This window comes from Gopherus evgoodei, chromosome 9 (assembly GCF_007399415.2).
Source record: "Gopherus evgoodei ecotype Sinaloan lineage chromosome 9, rGopEvg1_v1.p, whole genome shotgun sequence".
Taxonomy (NCBI): domain Eukaryota; kingdom Metazoa; phylum Chordata; order Testudines; family Testudinidae; genus Gopherus; species Gopherus evgoodei.
This window is the reverse complement of record NC_044330.1, coordinates 38,575,300-38,602,815: the sequence shown is the minus strand read 5'-3', so window position 1 is coordinate 38,602,815 and position 27,516 is coordinate 38,575,300. Positions and strand designations below refer to the sequence as shown.

General features: G+C 40.8%; 1 protein-coding gene across 2 annotated transcripts in view; it reads left to right on the top strand.

Moving 5' to 3' along the window:
* Positions 1–25,251, top strand: part of SGPP2 (sphingosine-1-phosphate phosphatase 2) — a 77,433-nt gene extending 52,182 nt beyond the window's left edge. For both annotated transcript variants that reach the window (XM_030576547.1, XM_030576548.1), the window contains 3 exons: positions 6,448–6,621; positions 12,154–12,243; positions 22,125–25,251. In XM_030576547.1, coding sequence (XP_030432407.1) covers positions 6,448–6,621; positions 12,154–12,243; positions 22,125–22,667 — 807 coding nt within the window. In that variant the 3' untranslated portion in view covers positions 22,668–25,251. The remainder of the gene's footprint in view (positions 1–6,447; positions 6,622–12,153; positions 12,244–22,124) is intronic.
* Positions 25,252–27,516: the final 2,265 nt, after the last annotated feature.

Sequence of the window (27,516 nt, the reverse complement as noted above, 5' to 3'; positions counted from 1 at the left end):
GGGTCATCTCAAGGCAGAATTTTCCCCCCAAAATGCGTATTTAATACAGTGTAGAAAATATGTTGGATGTTGTACAGAAATTCAAAATAAGTGCCTTTTTGTGTAACATACATATTTGAAAACAGTGGTAGGCCTTGAAACCCACACTCAGCAAATTCATAAGCAAACACTGTGATGTCTCCTATTTTAGCAGCAATGTAATAAAGGGGGTTCTAGGGCTTTATAACCTCTACTGAAGACAAAATACCATTTCTAGTGCACTGAGGCACTGTGTATTAAAACAAGAGTTGTCAAAATTAGTAGTACATTATGGGTTACGTTATTTGTGTTTGAACTGGGTTTGATTACTGAATTTTGAAAGATTGGGAGTATTTTGCAACAGACCTCACAGTTACTAGTTAGAACTAGCACTAGTCTTTTTTTTTTTTTTTTAAGTAGCAATTCTTAAAACAGCAGAGGATCTTGTGAGTTCCAAGGTTTGTATGTGTGGAATGGCATTAATGCAAAGCCTAGAGTATGGCTAAATTCTAAGGGTGGGGGATTTCAAGAGTACTTATTGTCCTACTCTGCTTCCATTTCAAATGGGACAGAATTAGGCCAATGTTTCAACCACCATCTGAAAAATCTAATGGCATGGTTCTGCAGATGAGTTCCTGGGGTACCATCATATCACATAAGGGTTGGGTAGACCAGTAGGTCACTCCATAGTTGGGATATCCGACAAATGGTGAAGGAATGGAACATTCACAGATAAGAAAGTCCCCAGATGTAGATGAGGAGAGTACCTTAATGTGACTACAACAATGCAAATTTCAAATCCAGGCCGATTTACTCTTCGTGGTATCACTATTTATAAATGCAAATTGCGGTGGAGTTGCATTCTGTTCTTGACACTGGTCAGGTGGCTGTTTCAGATGAAGGGGTAGGGACTGCTAGAGGTGATGGATGTGTCAACTTGCTGTTACTATCCTTTAGTTGTTGCTGCTTATTGTCAAGCAGGCCCACTAGACATTTTGGGCCCCAAGGCCAGGGGAAGTTTTCAAGTGTTCTTCTCACTTAGTTCAGCTATTTGAATTCTCAGTGCAGAATGGAAGCGAAGGGTACAACTTTCACCTAAGTAATTTTTCATATTTCTTGCACCCAGTTCAAACAGCTTTCACTTTTAAAAAGTGCAGACCTAATACATAGTCCTGAATCTGGAGGGGTGTGTGTGAGAGAGAGCTAGTTGGAAGAAATTTGGCTTTGAAATAGCAGAGGTGAATGTTCAGTAAGAACACGCTGAACGTGCTTTGACTTCAGGAAAATAAAATGACTGCAATGTGGTGCTCAGTGTCTTCACACCTGCATTGCAGCATGGAGGGAGAAGAGCTCCTTTTCACAGAAGGACATGAAAAACTTGGCTTGAGGGAGAGGGAGGGAGAAAACCACTCTCTTTCCTGTAACCCTCAGCAGGCCCCTTCTCAGCAGTATGTACAAATGCAGTGCTAATAGTATAAAACACTGTAATATTGCAGCTGTAGAATTATGGGAGTCATAAGCTAAATCTCAAGCTTCAGTGAAGATCTAGGCCAGACCATTTGACATTTCACCTTCTGGGCAAAGTACGTCTCTAGTCATGATACCACTTGTTGAAATCTAGAACTAGGATATTGTTGTGATCCCATTGGGCTTTGACTATGGAACAAGCTACCTATAATACAGTAGTCCTGCAAGGTGTGCTAGACCATCTACTTTCTTTGGCTGTAATTGCAACATACTCTTCTTCAGTCCAGCTCTTTACTACCTTTAACTGATCTATTTGGGAGAAGGAGGGGTAGGAGTTTGAGGGGTAGTATGATAGATTGGGGCCCTGTGCTACAAACTGTACAACACATAGTAAGAGTTGGCCTGGCCTGGAAGAGCATACAATCTAAACTCAGACAGAAAAGATGTGTTATCCCCATTGTACAGATAAGGAGCAGAGGCATGGCGAGATTATGTAATCTGGCTAAGGTCACATTGGGAATATGTGCCAGAAAGAGGAAATGAATTCGGATCTCCTGAATCTCAGTTCAGTGCCTCAACCACAAGCTCATCTTTCCTCTCAAGTATACAATAAGCATTAATGAGGCCTCATGACACCCCTGTGAGGCAGGCAGTTAAGCATACTGCCAAGAAGTGGTACTTACTGTATAAAGAGGAGACACAAAAGCCTGACTCTGCTCACTCAAGCCTCCCCCTCTGCCTCTGAATATGCACCGGGCCCAACCGTTAGCTGCCTTACTCCTTCCACTGTGATTTTGGACGTGACTCCATCCTACCTTTTCACTTGCCAGATGCTCAGAGTTCCTTCTGCTCTTCATCCCTCCCTCCTGCCAACATCCAGTCTCTATTGTTTCCATACTAACCTCAGCAGTCCCATTTTCCCCTTAAGAACTTGCATCCCAACGTGGCTTGAAAATAATTCAGGCATGAAAGAGTTAAAAACACTATGCTGTAAAAGCAAAACAGCCTGATACTGTGAGGTACCCTGTATTTAGACACACTTCCTTAAGTTTTCAAAACAACGTAAAGGGAATTAGCCATGCTCCTCCCACCACATTTCATGAATCACTCAATTTAAATCCCCATGCATTGCTTTGTAACTGTCTCCTCAAGTTAATTATGTCTTGCACAATCCATTATGTTTCTTGATTCTGTTACTTCAGTAATGGAAAAGAGGAGTCTTTAGATTCAGACAAATTCCACATGCCAAGACAAACAAAATAAACTTATTAATGTGCAAATTAAAATGATTTATGCTGAAATTGCCTGTGTGATGTTTTCCACCAGAACTGCAGGAAAAAAAGCAATTGATCTGCATCACTCAGAAATTGAACAGAACAGAGTGCGTCCTAGAAATAAACTTAGAAGCAGAGCAGTTAAAGCCAAAACAATTGTTCCCTAGCTACCTGTTGAACACTAGCCACACAGGAAAGAAACAAAATTGAGCACTAAAGCAGGAAAATGATACTTCACTTGGGCAAAGGTTTCTTTCTGTGAGGCTCTGGCTAATTCTTTTTCTGTATATTTGTATAATGACAAATTTTGTCTTCTCACCCAACTTTTCAAAGCCTGTTCCTTTTTCCTTTCTAAACTTTCAGGTGGGGGTCTGTAGGTAGATTTTCCAGGAGAGATTGTTGGATGGAAAGTTTTGCAGGCATGTGGGGTCTGTTGTAATGGATTTTGCTTACAGAAGTTCTAAAGATTCTTGTGAGATTGGTGAAGTTTTGCCATAAGCAAGATCAGGAACAGTAGGAATGTTTTATAGTCAGCCCCACCAACATCCTAATTTTTTCTACGCTTGTGAAGACCACTGGGAGATATGTTGAAAATTCATGGGAAGGCTCTGAGAAAGTATATAAAAAGCTTACTTTTACGGTGTATACTTTTTAATTATAAAACCAACCATACATGTCTATCTTGCTGCAGTCATCTATATTTGCTGGTCATTGCTGTAGAATATTTTTCAGACTTGACTGTCTCTTGACCAAATTCTTTCACTGATGTATATCAGTGTAACCAAGAACAGAACCTGACGTACAGTTATTATAAGAGCTGTCCTTGTGTGGAGTCTGAGGTGCCTCTGGAAGTGTGAGCAAATGGTTTTTATTTAGAGTGAAAAAAGAACTACAACTGGAGAGCCTCCACAGAAATGCCAATTCCCAGCCTTCACAAAGGAACCTGTTACACTTTTCTGGGATCGTGTGACTTTATCCAATCCCAAAGGTACTTGATTTATGGTTGTGGCCATCTCTAGCTATGCTAAACTTGTTCCACAGCCATCACGGGTTCTGAGACACTTTGCAAATAAGTGAATCAAGTCAAGGATTGAAAATGAAGTGCCCTGCTGTCTAGATTTTTATCTTAGTACTACCACTCCCATGCCGCCAGGTTCCCCCCACCCCCGCTATCTTAACTTACCCACATCACCCTCAACCTTCCTAAGAAAGCTTGGATTATGAGAGACTTGCAGTATCTTTGCCCTCAATACACTGTTGTCATCATTACACTGTTTTAGGCAGTACAGGCACATTGACTTCTTAGGCACATGCCCAAAGGCTCAGTGTATGCCTTCCACTGCCTAATATATAGTGGTAGCAGCATGAGCTTTTAAATTTTAAAATGACGTGTTTTCTAGTCTACGCTGCCATTTAAAAAACATTAGAGATGAAACTTAATACTTCTATTCATTATATTGCGTTTGCCTGGGACTTCCAACCTCTGATTTCATGTCAATAATAATCCAGCTCAGCATGGCTTGCCCTGCCTTAACTCTAGGCTAATGCCAAAAACAGTAGCTTCATAATAATAGTGGAATACATTTCCCAACCCATCAGAGAGAATTTTTGCTTCTATTTCTGGAATTTAATCAGTTCATGGAAATGCTCTGTTGCTTGGAAATGGCACAGAATTTTAAACTACAGAAATCCACTAAGATTTTGTCTCCTTTGACCCACTGCATGCTGTGAACAGTCTGGGGCACAGACTGTTTAAAACCCACTCCCAGAATGCTACTGTGAAATGGAAAAGATCAGTAGGGCCATACTGATGGTATTAAATTGGCCATATATACTAATTCATGAGACAACAAAGGGGTTAAATGATACAAAATCTCAAGGGAATCATTTTTACTAGGGTCTGTCCCCTCCAACAGAGAGAGGACCCAGATCTTTATTTCCTCAAAGTTCAGGGGATGTTTGGTTATGACATTTTGATCACATAATGGTCTGGCCTCATAGCTACCTTGTATAGGCCAGATTTTGTTTTCAAAAGTAGATTGAGTGCAGGTTCCTGAGTCTCAAGGCCTCATCTTATAAGGAGAAATCACTTCTGAAATAGAAAATGAAATATAAACAACCTTAACACTATTATAAATATTTCGTGACCAAGACCAGATTAAAAAAATTATGCTTTTAAGGAAACTTCTCGTCATGCAGTGCTAGAGGCAGAACAAAGAATCATCGTATACGGTAACTGAATAGTTTCCATGATAGTCACAGCTGAATCTAATTTTTATGTAGAGTTTTTATTTTGTTTTATGAGACTTACTTTGCATGTCTCTGGGTGCACCATTCTCATGGCAAAAAGGCTAAAGAAAGTTTGTTTTCTATTCTTTAAAAAGGCTGATACCTAGCAGCAAAGGACATACTAACATTCTAAGCAGACTTGTTTCAAAAGCAGTATTTTATATAGTAACCTCAGTCAGTGGCGCAGAGAGCACAGGGCCTTCAGGTTTCCATCACTGTAATTGGGAAAGGGTGCTGAAGCACTACCTGATCCGTAATGAGTAAAGAATTAACTTCTGCTTAGCTTCTTCCTCTTACACAGATGCTCAGGTGGCTTGAAGAGTGGTGGTTTATAATTCTGTTTTTGGGAAGAGCACACACTACACCCAGGACCATGGGCTGAGCTGAAGCCTAAAGTTGGAGTCTGTTTGTCTTCTGCTATGTTAACTTATTTTATTTTCTGATCACGAGTACTATCTATTTGGGGAGATGGGGGACTTCACTGACAGCAGCTCTGTCTTTTCTTTTAGTCTGTCTACTTGCAATAACTGCTTGAGAGGATACTTTTATTAATCAAAGGGAAGAAAAAAGTTATTTCAAACATCTGTGCTTCAGTGGTTAAGAACATATTAATAGTTCCCTGACCTAACTCTTTCTGGTATTATAAAGTGGCTCAGTTACTTGGAATTGTCCAAGCAGTGCATTAAAGCACTTTGTTACCAGGATGTCTGGCAGGAGGAGAAACTTTGCAAACATAGTACTGCCTATCCTGCTTTCTCCACTGTGTCCATCCAAGGATGGAAAAACAATATACCCATCACTGCCTGTGGGTGCCTCTAGATGGTATTTTGATGGCACATTGTGTAACTGGCAGAATTGAAAAATGCCAGACATCAGGGTGGAATTAATCCTTGCAGAGAACTTAAAAAAAATTAAGTGTATGTTTCAAAGATGAAACATGATAATTTCATGGGCCTGAAAAATATGTAATAAGGAAGTCTCTAATCTGCGTGTTTGCTCAGAGTCGAGTGGTTGTGAATGGAGGAGGAGAAACCTTTACATTTAAAATAAATGTTTAATAATGTGTTAGTGGTGAGGAAACCAGAGGGTGGGAGCCACTTGTCTCATACTGTGACTTGCTTATCCATGCTGTACCTCTTCTGAGTAACATGCTTCTGGTCCCACATCTGATCCGCTGACAACACTGTACAGTAAAACCACTGTTCCTCTCGGGTGTGAGTATAATGAAGTACTCTAGTTATTCTTGGGACAAATTCTGATCTCAGACTAGTGGATTTGACACAATATGCTGCAATAGTTGCACATATAGCTGAGATTGAAATTAGGCCTTTGTGTGAGTAGAGTGAGAATTTCCTCACCTTAACAGGTCTAGCTAATTGTTTGCTCTGTTTCCCCCCAGATTGTTATGTACATAGGCCAAGTCATTAAGGACATCCTGAAGTGGCCTCGTCCTCATTCACCTCCTGTTGTGAAGCTGGAAATGAGAGCAGAATATGGAATGCCATCCACCCATGCCATGGCAGCTACATCCATTTCCTTCACATATTGTATTGCAACAATAAACCAAAACAAGGTAAGGAGGAAGCAGCATGTGTTTGATCCCATTGAATGGCAGTGAGCATGAAAAGGTCCAATGCCTTTACCCACCAAGACTTCCATCTTCACTCATTCCTACCTTCCGCTGTTGGAATGGGCAGGGCTGGTGCAACGATGTTTCGTGCCCTAGGCGAAACTTCCACCTTGCACCCTCCCGCATCTCCAAACCCCTGCCCTGAGGGCCCCCCCCCGCCGCAGCTTCACTTCTTCCACCTCCAAGGCTTGCGGTGCCAATCAGTTTAGGCGCCACAAGCTTGGGAGGCGGGAGAAGTGAAGCAGCCATGGCGTGCTTGGGGAGGAGGAGGTGCGGCAGGGGTAAGCTGGGGAGGGGAGTTCCCCTGCGTGCCGCCACTCCTCCCATTACTTGCTGCAGGCGGCCCTCCCCGCGGTCCCCTGCACCAGCTCCCTCTGCCTAAATGCCGGCGGCGACCAGGGCAGCTAAAGATCTGACCGCCACAGTCGCTACTGAAGAAAATGCTGCCCCCCAAATGCTAGTGCCCTAGGCGACCACCTAGGTCGCCTAAGTGATTGCACCGGCCCTGGTAATGGGTTAATACTAGATATGACAAGAACTGTTATAGAAAATTTCCCAACTCATTTGGGATGGCACTAGCTCAGTGTCATTGTTGGGTTTTGTTACTGTGTTAAGCTTCAGGGAAATGTTCTGTGTTTTCACTAAGTACTGACCACTTAAACTGCATTGCTCAGAAGGAACTCTTCACAACAGTCATAGTAGGAAGTATGTCTTGTATTGTACAGTTACATTGAAATAGTTACATTAGAGCAGGTGCAGTGTACACATTTAATGTTTTAAGAATGCTCAACATTGCATATGAGGAATTGCAAAGTCCCATGGACACCAGAAGGGCTTTCTACTGCCATTGACAATGATAACGTCAGATGCAGAAGAAATATTTTTGTGAAATTCCTCCAAAAATTTGATCTCTTTAATGGTCCTGTTGCGCTTTTCAATTAATAGTAATTAAAATATTTTATAACTTATTACTGGAAAATATTACCAGTTCACTGCACACTCACTGTTATTGTGGGCTACTCAGAGAATCCTGATCAGAAGGACTCATTGGGGAAGTCAGGTTTGACGAGTCAGGCTATGCGTAGATTTTCCTCCTCTTGTTACCATGTATCTTTAAAATATTGACAAGGACTAGAGAAACTCACTCAAATAGTGCATAGTGAGGGTGTATAACTAATGTGAGCATGAGGCACAACATGTCTTTCTTCTTGCTCTATTGAGGACGTAATCTTAGTATAGTGACCCAACTGGCAAAGCTGCAGAACATGGATTTCAAGTGGGGGTGTGAGCTGAGCACCTTAGAAAAGCAGGCCATGTGCTACTGTTCTATAAAAATGAAGAAACTGTCGCAAACTTAGGACCAGTTAGAACTCCACATTTGCCACTGTGTTATATAACATGGCTACCAGGAGTTCATAATGACAGCATGCCTAGAGCTCTGGTCTTACTCCTGCTAAACCGGGGGCGGGCAAGAATTTTCACATGGGGGCCACTCCATGAATTTTGGTAAGTTGTCATGGGCCGCACATTTCCACTATATTAATGGAGGGGATGCAGGGTCTGGGAGGGAGTTTGGGTGCAGGAGGGAGCTCTGGGCTGAGGAAGAGTGTTGGGGTGCAGGAGAGGGTGCAGGGTCTTGGAGGGACTTTGGTGCAGGAAGGAGTTCTGACCTGTGGCAGGGGGGATTGGGATGCAGGAGGGGTTTGAGGTGCAGGCTCTGGCCAGGAGGCGCTTACCACAGGTGGCTCCCAGCTGGTGGCGCAGCAGAGCTCAGGCAGGATGCCTGCATGCCATGGCCCCATGCTACTCCAGGAAGTGGCTGCAGCTGGCTACTGTTAGCACATCTCTGTGTGCCCCTTGGGGGAAGAGGGACAGCAGGTCTCTGTGTGCTACCCAAGCCTGCAAGCACCACCGCCACAGCTCCCATTGGCCAGTTTCCTGGCAATGGGAGCTGTGAGGATAGTGCTGGGGGTAGGGGCAGAGCTGCCTCCCCCCTGCTAGGGGCACAAAGAGACATGCCAGCAGCAGCCAGCCACTTCCGGGAGCAGCGTGGGGCCATGGCAGGCAGGCAGCCTGCCTGAGTGCTCTCCTGTGCCGTGGGACTTTTAGTGGCCCAGACTCGAAGATTGCAAGGGGGCAATGGCCAGACAGAAATGTTAGATGGGCTGGATCTGGCCCACGGGCTGTATTTTGCCCACCCTTGTACTAAACCCTACTACTTGAACTAAAGGAAAACTTCTTTATCTGTTAGCAGTACTGGGCCAAGGCACCCAATTAGGCATTTCTGACCCTGCCCAGCAGAGGGCAGCGGTACACATCCATACTAGCTTAGTCATTACAGTTCTTTATTTTCACCCATATATGAATTTGTGCACTAATATTGCAACCTATATCTTCTGAATAGCTGTATTATACTTACTGTAAAATACAAACCACCGTAAAACAATTTTTAAAATTGTTTCCATTATAATATATCTGCTGGTACATTCCTTTGATGTCATCTAGAGCTGCAATTGATCATTAGTAATCCTTCATCAGCCCCTGAGCTGTGTTAGGAGGAAGGAACAAACTGGGAATACTCTGTTTAGGAGGTAACTGTGAGGCTCAGGAGGGTGAGGGGAAAACATCATTAAAGGGAATCAGACCAGTGTGTGCAGTCACAGATCAAGCTTTCCACAGGAGGGTCTTGGACACGACAGTGACTGTGAGGCCACATAAGTAAATTGTCAAACGTATAACTCTGCAAAAGCATTTCTTACCTGACCTACAATCACCCCATACCATCCACCTAGTCATGGCACTCTCTTGACTCAATTGTGCCAATTGAGTGATGATTGTTGTTATACAGACAAATGTCCTGTTGTAGCTAAGATGAAGACATACGGTCGAATTTATGGAAGTTTTTTTTTAGAAATCGTTTTTATACAGTCGATTGTGCATGTCCCCACACAAAATGCTCTCAGTGCATTAAGTTGTGGACTGCATCCACAGTACCGAGGCTAGTGTCGACTTCCGGAGCGTTGAACTGTGGGTAGCTATCCCACAGTTCCCGCCGTCTCCACTGCCCATTGGAATTCTGGGTTGAGATCCCAATGCCTGATGGGGCAAAAATAGTGTCACGGGGGGTTCTGGGTACACGTCATCAGGCCCCCCTCTCCCTCCATGAAAGCAGCGTCAGACAATGGTTTTACACCTTTTTTCCTGGGTTACCTGAGCAGACGCCATAAGACGGTAAGCATGGAGCCCGCTCAGCTCACTGTCACCTTATGTCTCCTGGGTGCTGGCAGACATGGGATTGCATTGCTACACAGCAGCAGCTCATTGCCTTTTGGCAGCAGATGGTGCATTACGATTGGTAGTCATTGTCATCATACTTCTGGATGCTCTTTTAGCCTATCTTGGTGAGGTCGGTCAAGGGCACCTGGGCAGACATGGGAGTGACTCAGCCAAGTCATTTCCATTTTCTGCCGAGCAGCCAGCAGATGACAATGGCTAGTAGTCATACTACACCGTCTTCTGGCGAGCAGCCAGTAGATGATGATGGCTAGCAATCATAATGCAGCATCTTCTGGTGAGCACCCAGGAGATGATGATGGCTAGCAGTCGAACTGCACTGTCTGCTGCTAACCTAAGATGTAAAAGATAGATGGAGTGGATCAAAACAAGAAATTGACCCGATTTGCTTTGTGAAATTAACGGCCTGCTAAACCCAGGGTTTTGAGTTCAATCCTTGAGGGGGCCATTCTGTGGCAGTTGTTTGTGTTTCTCCTTGATGCAAAGCCATCCCTTTTTGGTTTTAATTCCCTGTAAGCCATGTTGTCAGTCGCCCCTCCTTCTGTCAGAGCAATGGCAGACAATTGTTTTGCGCCTTTTTTCAGCGCAGAACCAGAAGCTCCAAAAGCAAAACCAAGTGAGGAGGTGGCGGCGGCGGCAGTACGGTGACGAGAGGGACATGGTCATAGACTTCTCACAAAGTACAGGCCAGGCAATGTGCACATCATACTGATGAGCTCTGCACGGTCATCTGTGCTGATCAGCTCGCCATGCTGGCCAAACAGGAAAGGAAATTCAAAAGTTTGCAGGGCTTTTCCTGTCTACCTGGCCAGTGCATCTGAGTTGAGAGTGGTCTCCAGAGCGGTCTCAATGGAGCACTCTGGGATAGCTCCCGGAGGTGAATACCATCGAATTGCATCCACCCTACCCCAAATTCTACCTGGCAAGTCAGATTTCAGTGCTAATCCCCTTGGAAGTGGAATAAAGAAATTGATTTAAAGAGCCCTTTAAGTTGAAAAAAAGGGCTTCGTCATGTGGACGAGTCCAGGCTTAAATCGAGGTAACGCTGCTAAATTTGACCTAAAATCGTAGTGTAGACCAGGCCTCATTTTTATGGATGACCTAAGCCAGGATTTGAATGCAGGGGTGAAAGACTAATACGTTAACCTAGTTATCTTCCAAGGATCTCTCCCCTCTCTATAATCTGAAAATACTTTACCAAATTCATTTAAAATAGTTGATTCCATGTTGGTAAGGCCATTCTGAGAAAGAATAAAATGAATAAACCTTATATAAACTCTAGATGACACAAGAAAGTTTGATATTACGGTTAGACTGCTATAACAACTGGATTACAATTTTAGGCTAGCCATTCATATCCCCCTCCCGAGAACTATTGATCACAGTGTGTGTCAGACAGTAGGGATATCACATTTCACTCTAAGGGCAGGTCCACACTACGGGGGGGAAATCGATCTTAGATACGCAACTTCAGCTACGTGAATAACGTAGCTGAAGTCAAATATCTAAGATCGGATTATTCACCCGTCCACACCGTGCGGGATTGATGTTCACGGCTCTCCCTGTCGATTCCGGAACTCCGTTGGGGTTGATGGAGTTCCGGAATCGATATAAGCGCGCTCGGGGACCGATATATCGCGTCTAGATTAGACGCGATATATCAATCCCCGAGCAATCGATTTTAACCCACCGATACGGCGGGTAGTCTGGATGTGGCCTCAGGCAATCACTTGAACAACTGCTCTGTACTTTTTTTTTTTTAAGAGATAAAAAGCTTTTTATCTCTAATTCATAATCACTTAGTGCCAGAACGACTAGATTTTGTGGATGATCTTCTATTGTACATTAAGAAAAAAAAAACCCTACAGATGCCATATCATCCATAGCTCATTCATGCCATCATTAGACCTAGCTTTCAGTGGGGAAAATGGAACCTTAAGACCTTCCACAGGCTACAAGTAATAACGTAGCTTTCAGCACGATACAGTACTGCCAACATTCAGCCTGAGAATATCTGAATGCATAATTCTGATACACATTAGCTCTCTGGAACATTAGAACTCTCGTTCTGATTCTAGATTACCATGTGGGTGATGGCCATTGGATAATTTATTTTAGGTACTGACAGACAATATATGTACTTAATTTGAATGCTGGTAACATTTCTCTTTCTTTCTACAGTACTCACTTGTGTTAGGACTAATGGCAGCATTTGTATTTTCTACCCTGGTGTGTCTCAGCAGACTTTACACTGGAATGCACACTGTACTGGTAAGGGTAAAGATATACTGTCCTTCTGTCTGTGTTCTTTTACTGGCACCCATCCCCTTAGTATCTAAGTACTCTGATGAGTGGGGAAAAAATATATTTCTGGCTTCCTTCCCTACCAACCAGAGGGAATGTTGGGATTTTTTCTGTAAAAATATAGTTTAAAAAGGTATTTTTTACATACACACACCTAGAGCTGTGTGTAATAGTATTGCAGTGACAGTGCATACATGGTACTCTTATAGGAACAGTAAGACAAAAAGGTGGATTGGCATTTCACACTGAATGTGGAAAGGCAAGTGGTTATTTTAACTGCTAGTGACTTCCATACTGTGGATCCCGCTCCCATGAAGCTCTGTCTCCTATGGTCATAAGCTATTTTCTGTTGATTAACAGTTTGACCGAGTAGAAGGTGGCTGTAGACTAGCCCAATAGCTAATACTTCTGGAGGAGTGCCAGCGCTTGTCACCGTGGTTATCCCCTGCACAAAGCATTGTGAACTTCAACTTAAACTTTCTCAAATGCATTTCTCAAACACAATCATTAAAAATCCAGGAAATTTTTAGTTAAGCAATATTTCCATCCAAACCAACCTCATTGTGCATACCTTCCCCCCAAAACACACTCTCCAGCTCCACAAGAAACTCCCTTTGAACTCCAATACCTAACCAACCGTAATACACACATCCAGTTTCTCATAATCACACACAAATGCACAACCTGAATTCTGACCACATGCTTTTTCATGTACAAATGACTCATTATACATTTTCCTCTAGGGAGATATCTGAATGTAGCTGAAGTTGGGGTTAAGCTTGTATATTTCAGTGCATTTGAGAATTTGGATGGGTGCACTTTGGCTGATAAATATATAACTGAAAGGGAAGTTGTTGTGCAGCTGAGGAGCCTGGTGGAGTGTTGGGTATTATGGTGTTGGGGTAAAAAGGCAGGTGAGGTGAGATGAGGTTGGTGTGAATGTGAATCTTGATTTAATTGTTGATGTCCTGGACATTCAGTGATTGCATTGATACGAAATGTCCTTAAGCAAGTTAACAGTATTGTGTGTGTGGTAGTTTCCTGTTGCATTCCAGAACTATTAGGTAGGGATTGATTAGTCAGGAGGTATATGTAATGTGCAGAAATGCCAAGTCAGTGAGGCATGCTGGACACCTACTTCTGTTTCTCCAGTGCAGGCAGAAATTAGTTAAAACTGTTTGTGTACGTGGAGCTAAGTTAGGTTATGACATAAGGGAAATAGCACTTTTCTGTTAAGTATACATGTCAGTGTAGACTCCGTAATTAAGGAGTCATTAGTGGCCTCCATAATAACAGGAAGCTTTATCTTAATTGGTATGTAATTAGCAGAGCTGTGCAGCACTTTCCTAAATATGAAATTCACTGTATGAAAATATTTTCAACTTACATAATGCATCATTAATAGTATATGAAGAAATATTGTATTAGTTGTAATGAAGTATATTCTGAATTATGAATAAAGTAATTGTATTACTTGTAATGAAGACATAAATTTGATGCATTGTAAAAAAAAGAAATTGCTAATAAAATAGTGGTTGTCCATGAGATATGGCCTGACCTTTCCTTCCAACCTCACTAGATCAAAACAATGTCTTAAAAAAGAGAAGATGTCTCCAGTCTAGATTTAACTAGTGACCCTAAGTCAATCAGTAAAAATTCTTAGCATATTTCTGTTGGTGTTCCATGATAATGAAAGAGACTTTTCTAAATTCAGATAGAGTTTGGGGTAAAGAAGAAAAAGCCCTTTGTGCAGTATATCCCTTTGCCTCTAACCTCCCCCAACTCCTTAGTTTAACAGTGAGAAACATATTTTAGTAGAGAGTCTTAATCTTAAAAAATGGCATAGTAGTGAGTGGAGCTCAGGAAATAATTCATATAGAATAATTATTTCACAAATATAACCTCTTTCTGTTCACAAATTGTCCACTTGCAATTTAAGATTCTTATGGAATAATGAGTAAAATATTGAGAACAATTTGCCAAATTTCTATGAATAAGTTTGTCTGAAAACTGCTCCTCAAGCAGTTCAGTGCAATTATTCAGTATTCTAAATCCAAGTTTGGACACAGGTCACATCATATGCTCATCAGGAAACAGAAACAATAATTCTTAAAATCACCTTTCTGGTACAAATGATCACATTTCAGCTCAGTTTACTCCTCTCAAAGATTTTGTCCACCTAATTTTCCATCAATACTCTAGTGAAAAAATTAACACTGAAGGTGCATGAAGACATCTGTAGTGAAATCAAGTTTCTTCAAGCAAATGTTCACACAAAACATGCTGATTCACTGAGGTTTACTGAATTTCTCAGATTTAGAAAGTGAACGAACACATGTAATTTACAAAAATTGGCAAAAATATTGCAACACAGAATTTACTTAGTTTGAGTTTTAATAATAGCACACAATGTGGTACATGTATTGTAGTATAGGCTGTAAAAGTAAGGAAATCTAGGGTCAGATGTATACTTGCAGTTTTATTGGTAGAAGTATTTTGGTTAGGAGCATGGTTTTGTGTGTGTTTATTTGATTGAAATAGTTATATCTGTAAAAGGACTAATGTGGATGCCATTATGGTGACTTACTTAATTATAGTTATTCCCCATGTAAGATAGGTATAGCTATACTGGTGTAAAAGCACCTTTTTACTAGTAATTGAATTTATACTCTAGGGGGTTGTACTGCTTAAACTAGTATGGTTAACTAGAGTAGTTGGGCTTCTCTACACTAACAAGCTAATATGCATGGGTGCTGGAATTAGGGGTGCTGGAGGTACTGCTGCACAGGGGCAGCTCCAGGCACCAAGCACATGCCTGGGGCAGCAAGCTGGGGGGGGCAGCCTGCCGGCCACCGTGAGGGCAGCAGTCAGGCTGCCTTTGGCGGTCTGCCTGTGAGAGGTCCACCAGTCCCGCATGCTGCCAAATCCGCGTTACCAGCAGCCCTCCCACAGGCAGGCCGGTGAATCCGCGTTACCAGCAGCCCTCCCACAGGCATGCTGCTGAAAGCCGCCTGACTGCTGTGCTTGGGGCAGCAAAATACATAGAGTCGCCACTCCCTGGCTTGAAGTGGTTTCCATCATATACAAGGTTTAAATAAGTTTGGATCAATGGCCTTTAGTACCATCACTATACAAATTGTTCCAGGGCCCCTACTATTATGAGAACCTTCTACAACATCTGCTAATAATGAACCTTGGTTGAAAAGTGGGGAGATACCACTTTTTGTGGGGATTGCAAATTATAAGTCTGAAGAGCTAGCAAAGTGGGAATTAATGACACTCTGTATGTAAATCAGAGAAACTGTCACTCAAAGGCACAACCAAAACACTTGATTAACTTTTGAGGCAGAGATTCTATAATTAGGAGGAGGTTTTTAAAGGCATAAAGGCCAATTAGGTGCTCCATTCAAGAGTCAGTGGGAGTTTGGGGCATACCTCCAGTGGTATCTAGGAAAATCTCCCCCAGATTCTTTGCCTGAAAACTCTGAGCCAACTCCTGATATCTTTGATCACTTACTTCAGTTGCAGGCATGAGGCAAACAGGACTTGGTGCATAGTCTAAAGATCAGTAGAATGGGTGCTGGAGAGGGGACAAAATTAGTGTGCATCTACTAGGATTTGAAAACTATGCATGCTGACTTTCATTTGTGGGACAGTATAACATCGAGGCATAAGGAATCACATCACTGACCACATCACAACTTCAGACACTAAAAATACACAGTGGGAAGGCTTTTATCCTTTTAACCCTTCAGTGCCAGCATCAGGAATTTCCTAATGCATCAAACTAACCCATTTTGCATTAGTGATCACAGCAGAGCTCAGTTTCCCCTTGACCGTAACGCACACGTTCCTGTGTCCAAGAAGCTACATGAGATGGTAGAGGCAGACAGTCACTTGAGAGCCACGTTTAATCTTGCGACAGGTTATCAGTACTACAGTTCACAATGTACATAGCCATGATTTAAAAAGCAATAATATATCTTATGCTACCCTAAACATTGGCCAGTATATAAGGAGAAGTCTAAAGGTAATTTGTTATTTAATTCTGAAAAAGTTTCCTCTGAAAACAAAGTAAATAATTTGTCTAAGAACTATAGATCTAGGATCGATGCACTTATTGCTGATTATACAATTACAAAGGCGTAGAAAAGAAGCAGATTATGTTCTGTAATACGCATCCCACAATGTGCACCTGTCTTCTCTGTTATACCTTGGTTTTTTCCCCCCAATAACACCATTAGTTCTGAAGGGATTTTAAATGGTTTACAAACTGACATACAAACTATATATCAGGGTCATTTCACCCACCCTGGAAAGGCAGTCCAATATTTGTATGCAGCAAATATTATTCAACCGTTTAGGATAGGCAGTGTGGTAGAATATCATATCCAAACAAAACAATCAGAGGAATTAAAATAAGCAAAAGAATCCCAAGATGAAATAGGATTAGATTCCTTGAGACATGAGTCTCCCCCACAAGATAGACGTAAAAAAAAAAAAAAAAAGAGCCCCATGTAAGCGCAAAAGCTTTTCTCTCTCCTTCCCAATAGAAGTTGGCCCAATAAAAAATTATCAGAATAGTAACAAACATCTTTTTATATATAATGTTGAGCTTTTAGAGAATGAATTTGAATGATTAGCTTCACTTGTTTATTGCTCATATTTAGAAGAAATTCCTGTTGACTCTAGGTAACATTTCAAAAGCACTTACATGATTTAGGAGCATAAGGTCCATTTTCAAAAATGACTTAAGCACTTAGGAGCTCAAGACTCATTGAAAGGTTCCTAAGTTACTTAAGTGCTTAAAATTTTTTACTCAGTTTTATTAGCCTTTGGGATCAAAATTTAAAACTTTCTCTGTTTACATAGAAAAATCATTTACAAGTTAAGATCTTTGTTATCATTTTAGAGGGAGTTCAGTTTTGTCTGTCATGCAGCAATTGTGTGTGCTTGCACACATGCATGTATGTAAATCTCAAGTTAGTCATAAAACTTAAACCCACCAAAACTGTATAGTGGAAGAAAATACATCTGGTATGTGCACTATTGTGCAGCATGCCAAATTGTTTCAGTCTAAATTTTTAAAACAAAAATCCAATTTCCCATAAGAAACAAAACACAAAAAACTCTTTTATTCCATTATAAAAATGACTGACAGAATAAAAATGTGCACAAAGGAAAACTTTAACTAATCAACCCAGTAAATAGAGGTTCTCTGTTCAGGAGTTATTATCCAAATGTAAGCAGCCTTAAGTGATCATATAGTGTAGGTAGCAAAATAGGTACTAACTGGAAAGAGAAGCTATTCATATGCAAAATGGATGAATCTTACCATATACTTATTTCTGCTAAGGCTGAGTCCTTCCTTTTTACATTGTATTATTTAAGAATTAATGATTCTCTGACTTCACACAGCAGCAATGAAATCCACACTCAGATTTACAAAGGTAGTCCTTGAAATCACCACTGAGGATTTGGGGGAGAAATGTACCTTGGAAAGTATAAGAAGCTTTTTGGATTTAAGTGTGCTAATAAGCCTTAATATTTGCAGTTTAGGTAGCTAATTAGCTAATTAAAGACAGTCTGGGTTAATGAAGAACCATAAACAAGTGCATAACTTTCTCCTTGTACCTCATTTATCTTGAAATTTAAGATTTATTTTCCATGATGTTTCACCTAGCTTGATGCTGATCAAACGTGGCATTGGTGAAGGGAAATTTCTAAATAAGAGTGCTCTGAGCAGAATGACCAGCACCTGAATGCAGAAACTGAATTCAGTATTTCCTCAGGTTTTTTTAAAGCAACCAGTTAAACCCTTCTCCATCAGCACCTTCCTTTCTTTCCTCTCAGCCCCTGAAATCTAGTATCCAGGATGGCTTTCTATGCAGTGTTAACTGTTGACAAATGAGACAAAAATAAATTGCATTTACTCATAAAAGAAAAACTACAAATAAAATGAATGTAGGAGGAAAAGGTGAAGGAGAATTAAGATTTCTATAAGCCATCCTTTAAAGCCACATCATAGCCTCTCTTTTTGGTGGGGGATGGAGGAAAGGGAAGTTTATTCAGTGCAAATGTTTTACAGATTTTTGTATGGCATGAATGCTGCCAAAGTCAATATCACATTAGGTCCTTTCTCCCTCCCATGCATCTATTGTTCAGATTAGGCTTGCACCACTGTGTAGGTTGCAGTTGGTGCACATATAGTTATCTGAGTAGGAACACCTTGTCTGAAATAACCCCATGTTCCAAATGAGTAAATAATATTCTCTTGGTTAACAGTTTATGAGTTGGGTTAATTAGCCAATGCAACATCAGCCAATATTGCTGAGTTTATCAACCACCTTTTAATAGCAGTCCAAAGCACCAGCTTTAGAGCAGAGACTTGCACCCCTAATGTGACTGAATGGCTCAGAAAGATGTGTGTTTATTGCCATGCAGAAAGTCATTGCATGTTTATCAGACAAGTAGTGTGTCTAATCATTCCCTGTGCAGACACTATTGAGACTCTCTGAGCATGGGCAAGCTAGACTAACTCAGACCTTTAGATCATACCTACCTTGCTTTTATTAGCTTGTTGTCTAATAAAAGGGTCTGTTAGTAAGGGGTCCTCTGGTGATTTTCTCTCCACTTACTTGTGTTCACATACATTCAGTTTTGGAGCTTTGACAGCAATAAGTGAGCATGATCATGAACTTCATGTAATTCACCTGAGGACAGGGAGTGAGATGCATGCCACTAAAATGAAGTGGAATTTGGGTTTGCTTTTGATGCTTGATTCTCTTTTTTGGCTATTTATTAAGCTACAACTATTTAAGAACAACAATATTGAATTTACTGAATGGCTTTGGTGACTTTATAGTTGCTTCAGTATTGCCAAGCCCAAGTATTAAAAAAAAAAAAAAAAAAGAAATCATGAGTCATGCCCCCAAAATCATGATTGGCTTAAAAGTCTTTTTTTTTTTTTAAGCAAATGTTGGATTCTTTTTATTTGCTTTCTGGGTTTTCCAAGCTTTTTTTTCCTAAACACTTTTTTTTTTAAACGAAAGCTGAGATTCTAAGATAATTCCAAGACTCCAGGACCTGGAGCTTTTAGAAAAGCATCAAATGTTGCAAGATTGATGACTAAAATTGTAAGAGTGGGTAACGCTGCAATTTCAGTATCAGAGTCTATATTTTGAGCAACAGAAATTGGGGCCACATTGTGCTAGGTACTTTACAAACATGAGAGACAATCCCTGCCCCAAAGAGCTTACATCCTACATACACCAGACAGACAAAGGATAGGAGGGGAAAGAAAGGCATTAAGACGTAAAGTGATCTTGAGGAAAATTGCACAGCAAGTCAGAACTTGGGTATGTAACCCAGGCCTCTTGATTCCCAGGCCAGGACCCTCTTTGCTAGATCGAGTAGAGCCTTAGCATATTAAGTGTTAATAATCCCTTTATTGGTAACAGTTTACACTTACAGAATTGTGACTCCTTGCTAGTAAAACAGCAGTCCCAAGTTGCATCTTGGTAAGCAACATTAATATTATGTGTTTACATCTTTCTCTTGTAATTGTAATGCTAACCTTAAGGGAAACTTGTACTGATCATATGCAAAAATGATTCTTTGAATTACTTTTTTTTTTAATTTCAAATTTGCTTGAACCTAGCACGTGAAAATTCTCAGCATCTAAAATTCACCTTTGTTTGAGTTATGTGCTTATCACAAAATATTTCTGGGGGAAAAAAAAAAATCCAGCCTTGATGACTCTAAATGGAGTTTGCTCAAAAACAGTTCACCTATGAGCTATGACCAAGCATAGAAATTTTCAATTATAAAGAACTTTTCAGAAAGTTATGATCTTGTGAATTTTTAGCATTTACTTGACTAGAGCTTTTGCAGTATGACACTGAGTCTGCTATTTATGCAGGTTCTTCAGCTAGATAATGATAATAGAACTGTGTTTGTGAGGAAACCAGGTTCTATATTGCTTTTGACCTCCGTACCTGCAGCGGGCTGAAAAACTTCAGCGAGAGCACGTCACAGAGTAGCATGTGTCTCCTTTCCCAGTATCACTGTTGACAACAGCTTTATAAAAGTCCTCAAAGCAGCTTATTTATTTCAGTTAATAAATTAGGTTTTAAGCTCCATGGTCTTGTCTCAGACAATTAACTAACAACCCAGACTTCAATTACTGCTATAACAAGAGTTCTTATGCATTGTTATTGCCTAAAGGAGCCTGTGCCCAGCCAAACTAGAGAAATGCATCATTTAAATATTTTACATTGTCTCATATCTCTGCAGTTGTTTCCTCCCTCAAATTTAATAATATAAAGTTTCTTTTGTTAAAGGAACCATATAACCTTTCTCCTGCTTGTGCAAACGAAGAAATCATAATCCTGTTGCCATGGAATGAAATTAGCTTTGGGATTATGGGTGGGGAAAGCTTTGCATTAATAGAAATCTGCTGTTTAAACTTGTTTTAATAGAGACCCTGAAACTAAGTCATGCAAATAGTTTCTCCCATTTAATTAATTATCAGAAGTTAATTGGCCCTCAAAAAACAAGTTTACAAGGGGTAAAATCTTGCTTATCCTACTCGGGAAAAAATCCTCTCTGAAGTCTAGAGGAATACGCACATGTGCGAGGCAAGAAGGATCAGGGCCAATGTATACTTTGTTTTGTCTATCATAAATCTATGTATCTAATCTGTATTTATACATCCACTCATCAGCATAGGATCTAGACTCTGGCTACAAAACACTAAGTTTAACAATGAATTAAGCCTGAAAGGGGGACACTGTTTCAGTCAATACATTCCTTTGCTCTGGGAAAGGTTTCTTTGACTTACTGTCACTTCCGTATTGCAGGAAAACATATCTAAAGAAATGGGGCTTGAAATGTGCACTGAATGTGGCCAGCCTGGTTCATCCTGATCACCTGTAGCAGTGTTCTAGAATGTAGGGCCTGCAAAGCTCTGCCCACTGATTACATTGGCTCTTCACAGTGCTTCTCCTACCTCCCTTGTTTAAAAAGAAGTGTACAAATCAATGGGCTTTTGCAGAGTTATGGCCAATGTCTGAAATGTGCTAAGAAAGTCCAGAATAACAATGTTAAGTGTTGTTACATCATGGAGTAACTGAAAAATAGTAATTAACGGAAAGTAAACTCAGAAAATAATTGCTGATTGTCAGAAGTTAAGATGGTGGCCTGTTACGCAGTGGAGACCAGACATGTCAAGTAAAAACACATAGGATGGCTGGTTAAGACAGCAAGCTCAGTACTTAGGGTATGAATTTGGAAGTCAGCAATTTTGACTTCAGCAAGTACTGAAATGCTGCAGTTTATCATTGGGCAATAAGTGAAAAACACTAGCCAATTGACACTGCAGAGGGAATTGGGTAGTAGAATCTTTATGTGGCTAGGATAAAAGGTCTGTTTTGCTATATAAAGTCTCATGAAGCCCTGAGGGAATTGCAGCCAGTTAGATCACATTTTTAGCTGAGCATTCTGACACCTCTCTTTTTGGCAAGTAATTCATTATTAGTGCACTGTAGTGGGGGGAGAAGGACAGTCTGCATGTTCATTTGAAAAAATAAGATACCTGATGCTATTAATGTTCCTATTGTTTCTCACTACATTAATGCTTTACTTCATAGTTAACTGTATTTTGGTGAAAAAAACCATAATGTGTTCAATCTTAGAGTATACATTTAAAAATAAAAAAAGAGAATTTAAATGTAAAGACTGCATCTTCCTAATTTACTCCCCCTTTTGAAAAATTGGATTGATAGTCTGATAACCTGTTTATACTTCCATGTTTTAACAAGTTATTTTTTTAATTTCCATGTTTACAGGATGTGATTGGTGGAACTCTGATTTCAGCTGCGTTAATTGTACTCACATATCCTGCATGGGATATCATAGACCACTTGATGTTAACCAGTCCATTCTGCCCTATACTTTCCATAGTCGTGCCCCTTCTCCTATGTTACAACTATCCCAAACTAGAGGATTACAGCCCTACTCGAGCAGACACGACGACTGTCCTTGGAGCAGGAGCTGGAGCAACCACAGGATTCTGGTTGAATAACCTATATGAAGCACCAAACTATCCCAACGAAAGTCTTCATCTCAGCCTTCCTCCAATCACTGAAATGATGATGGTGGTGCTGGCAAAGTTCTTAGTAGGGATATTTATTCTTTTGGTCACACGTTATTTCATCAAAGGCCTGGCCCTCCGTGTGTTGTGTTCTAAGTACCAGGTTTCTCTCAACGATCTAAAAGTCAGACGACGACTGGAAATAGAAGTGCCCTACAAATTTATAACATATTTTTCTGTTGGCTTCAGTGCTACAGTGCTTGTGCCATTAGTACATGAGTTATTAGGATTAATATGAGTGTGATGCATTGTTAGAAATAGTTTATTGCAAAACCATGTTGAAGATGCAAAGAATTTACTCAAAGGAAAAGACTTCACCAGAAAGTGTGTTGTGCCTTTCTGCACTGGCCTAAAATATCTACTGTTGAATATCCCAGGGAATCATTGAATGTAATTTTAAGATTAGAAATTACTGGCTAGTCTGTACCCACAGCTACAGATCTGTGATCCAGGTGGTTAGTATGATGAGTACAAAAACAAGAACTCCTGTTTGTTTTGTATACTTTCCAAAAAGTTAGCATGTGCTACAGTGGCAGTGTTGTATCACTCACGATTCAGCCTCAGTACTTCGCTCCTCTGTTTTGGAAACATCACAAAGGTGATGCTTACACAGTTGGATATATGTTATACAGGTTTCCCTCACTGCATCCTGCAATCTCTGATGGCCTCCCACACTTCAAGTAAGGGATTCTGTTTTATGCATGCCATGTAGGGTGTAGCAGATACAAGAGAGCAATTCTGCTGCAGGGACAGAATCAGCTCTACAGTGGTCAGGAATTGGGGTTAGTATAAATACTGCTACTGAGAACAAGAAAAGTGTGCATGTGTAAGCAGCAGGGCTGAAAAGCCCTCACATGGGGAAGAAGCTGCCAACCTAGTATTAAAGCTCCACTCTCCAGCCTATCATTGCTCAATATTGTGTTCTCTTGGGTAATTGGGCAGCCAAAGGAAGAAGTTGCTGAGGGAGGAAATCCACAGGGAAGGTAGCAGGAAATTAGAAGTGATCAGAAAGAGATAAGCCTGGCTAAGTGGGTGGCTAGCCAAAAACAAAATGAGAATGGCTTGAAATGACATAGGGCCTGATGCTGCCATGAAGCTGCGCTTTAAAACTGGCATGGATTCAGTGGAAGTGTCCTGCTGACTAAGATGTCAGGCTGAATAGATGCCCTTAGGAACTAACATGCACAGAAACCATAAACCTAGATAAGGTTACACATATGTGTTTCCCTTGTGACTGCTCTTAATTGTTAAATGCTGAAATTTTATGACACTTTTTGTACTTGTTACTTGATGTAATCCATCTTCTCAGTATACCAACAGCTTTCCTTGTTAAGACTTGTTTTACCTATCGGAAAACTAACTTTTTTCTTTTGTGTTTCATACCAAAAATCTTACTGAAGTATTACTGAAAATTCTGCTTGGCTATGCTTCAACTAGGGAAGTGAGCACACAACGGGGAGCCACGTGCTCCTGAATCAATATCCCAGCTGCCATGGATTCCCTCTTGGAAAAACCACTTATTTACCTTGCCTCAGCTCTTCCATCCCTAAAAGTGCAACAATAATTTCTGCCTACCTCACAGGGATGTTGTGAGGACTAATTAGTGTTTCAAGTGTATTATGGAAAGTGCTGAGTATAAACAGTCAAGTGACCAACACAGTGATACAATGGCCATAATTTTCTGGTGCTAAGCTCCACTATGATTTGTCTTCTGTGCATCTTGCATTAGTACACAAGAATAGTCATGTTCTTAACCATTAATAGTTAAGGGTGGCTGCTGCTGTGACTTCCAGGACACTAAAAAGTGTTAGCAATTGCACCAAGAAGCTGCTAGAAGTTCAGCTGTGATTTGTAGTTCAGTTAGATAAAAAAAAATAGGTAATGCTGTTAGACCTTGACTCCTCCTACACTTCCCCATCATATAATGAATGTGCCAATCTATATATTATACTGCTGCATTTATAGCTGAAAGCAGGGGCTAGGGGCCTTTTCTTAGATAATTTATGAGAAGTAGAGCCATCACTCTTTCCTGCTGGCCACTGCTTTTTAAAAAAATTTGTGTAGGTTTGAGCTTTTAGGCCATTACAAAGGCTACCATCTTCCCCTGTAAAATGAATGTGTAATTTGTGAGCAGCGTTAAATGTGGAAGAAGAATGTAAACGGGGTGAATTGCCAGTGTTGGCTAGCTTTAGATTCATGTATTCAGACAGTATGGCTTTGCCCTGCTCACCCCTGAGTAGGTTTGGAAGAGATGCTTGCCTTTAGAAAAAGTTAGCAACCACTCCAGGAGAATACAAGATACAAGCTGACATTTCAAATATAGCATTAAGTACACACATACAACCGACCCAAAATTTAATAGCCATTTAGTAAATACGAACACTTTAGTACCAAAATGTATAGAAGACTGTAGTTAAATCAAGCTGCACTTCACCACTACACCAGAATACCTTAAAATACCTTCCAATAAAGGTGTTTTATAATATAGGGCTGCATGAAGGCAATGATCTGAAGCCCTGTAGAGGTGTTATTTCATGTCGTAGTGAAAGAGACTAAAGCAGAAAAAAGGTACAATAAGTGGAAGTTTCCTTAACTCATAACGCTAAGTCAACTAGACTCAAAAAGTGGCTTAAGTTTAGCTGGGTCTTTCATACAGTTTTAGTTAAAATATTGCTTTTCTGAACTGTGGCTATTCTGTGCTATCAAACTTTTATAATATACATCTAAGCTTGGATTTATAAAGTATGTGCACATTTCTATTTTTTGTAGCATTCTGTTGCATGTGACTTATGCAACCCCTACCAACTGTTCTCTTCCAGAAGTCTTACCTGGTTTGCTTCAAACTTTAAAATAAATTTATTTCCAAAAGCTGGTGGGTTTTATTTACTTTGTAGCTTGTCACATCTTTATTAATCTTTGAAACTGGTTGATATGGAAGGGGAATGGCTTGAAGTTTGAAACATCCATTACCTGCGCAATCGATTGCCACCTCCATCTGCAGTAAACCTGTAAACTCCCATAGTAGACCTGTTATGGTCATTAATGTCAACGTTCTGTAGTTACAACTATCCCACCAAGGTGTTAATAAAGATGGGAAGAATTTTAAAAGCCTACCAAAACAGCATAAATATGCTATCCACAGGAAATTAAATGTTTTTAATTCTGTGTGCAAACCTTTAATTACAGGAGAAGCAGTGATTAATAGTGGCCCTAAACATCAGAGATTAGAAAAATCCATCTGCATAACCAGTATAGATTTGGAAAAAAGGTATGGTTATTTTTACTAAACAGCACTAGCTAACAATTTTAAATGCCACTTAGAACCTAGCATAATTGAGGTTTAACACTTATACATTTGTGGTATCAAGTCACGATCAACGCTGCATGGGCCCTCATGTGTAAAACAGCATGAGGTTAGTGCAAATTTATAGCCAAGAACATGGTAGCAACAAACAAAAACATCTCATGATCAATAAACTGTGTTTCCTAAAAAGTCCATAATAGGGTTCCAAAAAGCCTCGAGTAAATCCCTTCTCTTTCTCAAGCTACATGTGCTCTTCTCCTGCACAGCTGTTGGGCACAGTCAGGTGAAAACATTCTGCCTCTGCTGTGTGGTACTGATTTTCCAGTGTCTCAGTGAGACATTACAGCCATTAGTCCAAGTACTAAATTTTTTTTTTTTTTAAAGGATTGGGTCAAAATAGTAAAAAACACCTTCTCATTTCTGTATTTAAAAATAATTTTGGAAAGGATCCTGCACCCTCCCTCTACTGCTCTGCTGAACACACATGCTTACTGTTATGACTTCACATGGCCTGCTGCAATGTATGTGACCTACTGTGAAGTGAGGCCTTCTTTAGAACCTCTCCTGTAGTCAGTATGCAACTACTTCTCTGTGATTGGATGTCAGGCATTAGAGATGGGAAAGGTTTCCTAACACAGGCAGACCTAAGACATACCTGAGTTTAATATCTTGTGGCACTGATTCAGATCCACATTTGGTTGTCTGTGACGGAAAAAAATTGTCTAATAACTGTTTGGTGACTTATGTAGAAGGTCCAGTTCTTGCTCAACAAATGTTCACACTGCAAACACTATTTCTGTCGATGATGCTACGTGACTTTGTTGCTTGCTGGTAATCTTGCCAAGGATAGTGTTGCCGCTCTTCAACCAGAGCAGCTAGTCCAGGGATCGGCAACCTTTGGCACATGGCTCGCCAGGGTAAGCACCCTGGTGGGCTGGGCCAGGGGGTTTGTTTACCTGCTACGTCTGCAGGTTCAGCCAATCGCAGCTCCCACTGGCTGCAGTTCACCGTCCCAGGCCAATAGAGGCTGTAGGAAGTGGTGGGGGCCAAGTGATGTGCTGGCCGCCGCTTTCCACCACTCCCATTGGCCTGGAGTGGCAAACTGTGACCGCTGGGAGCTGCAGTCAGCCGAACCTGTGGATGTGGCAGGTAAACAAACTGTCCCGGCCTGCCAGGGTGCTTATCAAATTTTGGATATTCCAGTTGGAAATAGAAATTGATATAGTTTGATATTCGATACAATCTTATTTACAAGGAATATACAAAGTCCACCTTCTCCAAATGCAGGAGGAACCAAGAACAAAAGGAACAGGTTCCTAGCTTACAGCTCCAAGCCTCTTTAGCCAACAGACCCAAAAGCTCTCGCTTTAGATTTTCCCAGGGTCACACTATGCTCACAGGCTCCTGGTTGGCTTTCTTGCTTTTTCCCTGTGCTTCTCTCATCCCTCCACCCCCACCTGATCACAATCCCCAGTCAAACCCTTAGCCCAAATGATGGTAGTTTCTTGGCAGAGTCTTCTACATTTAAAATGTAGATTGCCCTAGCTGCGGCACTCAGAAGTGTGAAAAATTCATAACCTCTGAGTGATCTATTTAAGGCGATCTAACCCCCCCGTCTAGAATTCTTCTATCACCCTTGCTACCAACATGCAGGATAGTTTTCTGTCATCTTAGGAAGTGTCTACAATACAGCACTAGGGTGGCATAGCTGCAGCTGTGCCACTGTAGTGCCTGTAGTGTAGGCATGTGTGTGCATATACATGATGCTTTCCCTGCCTCACTG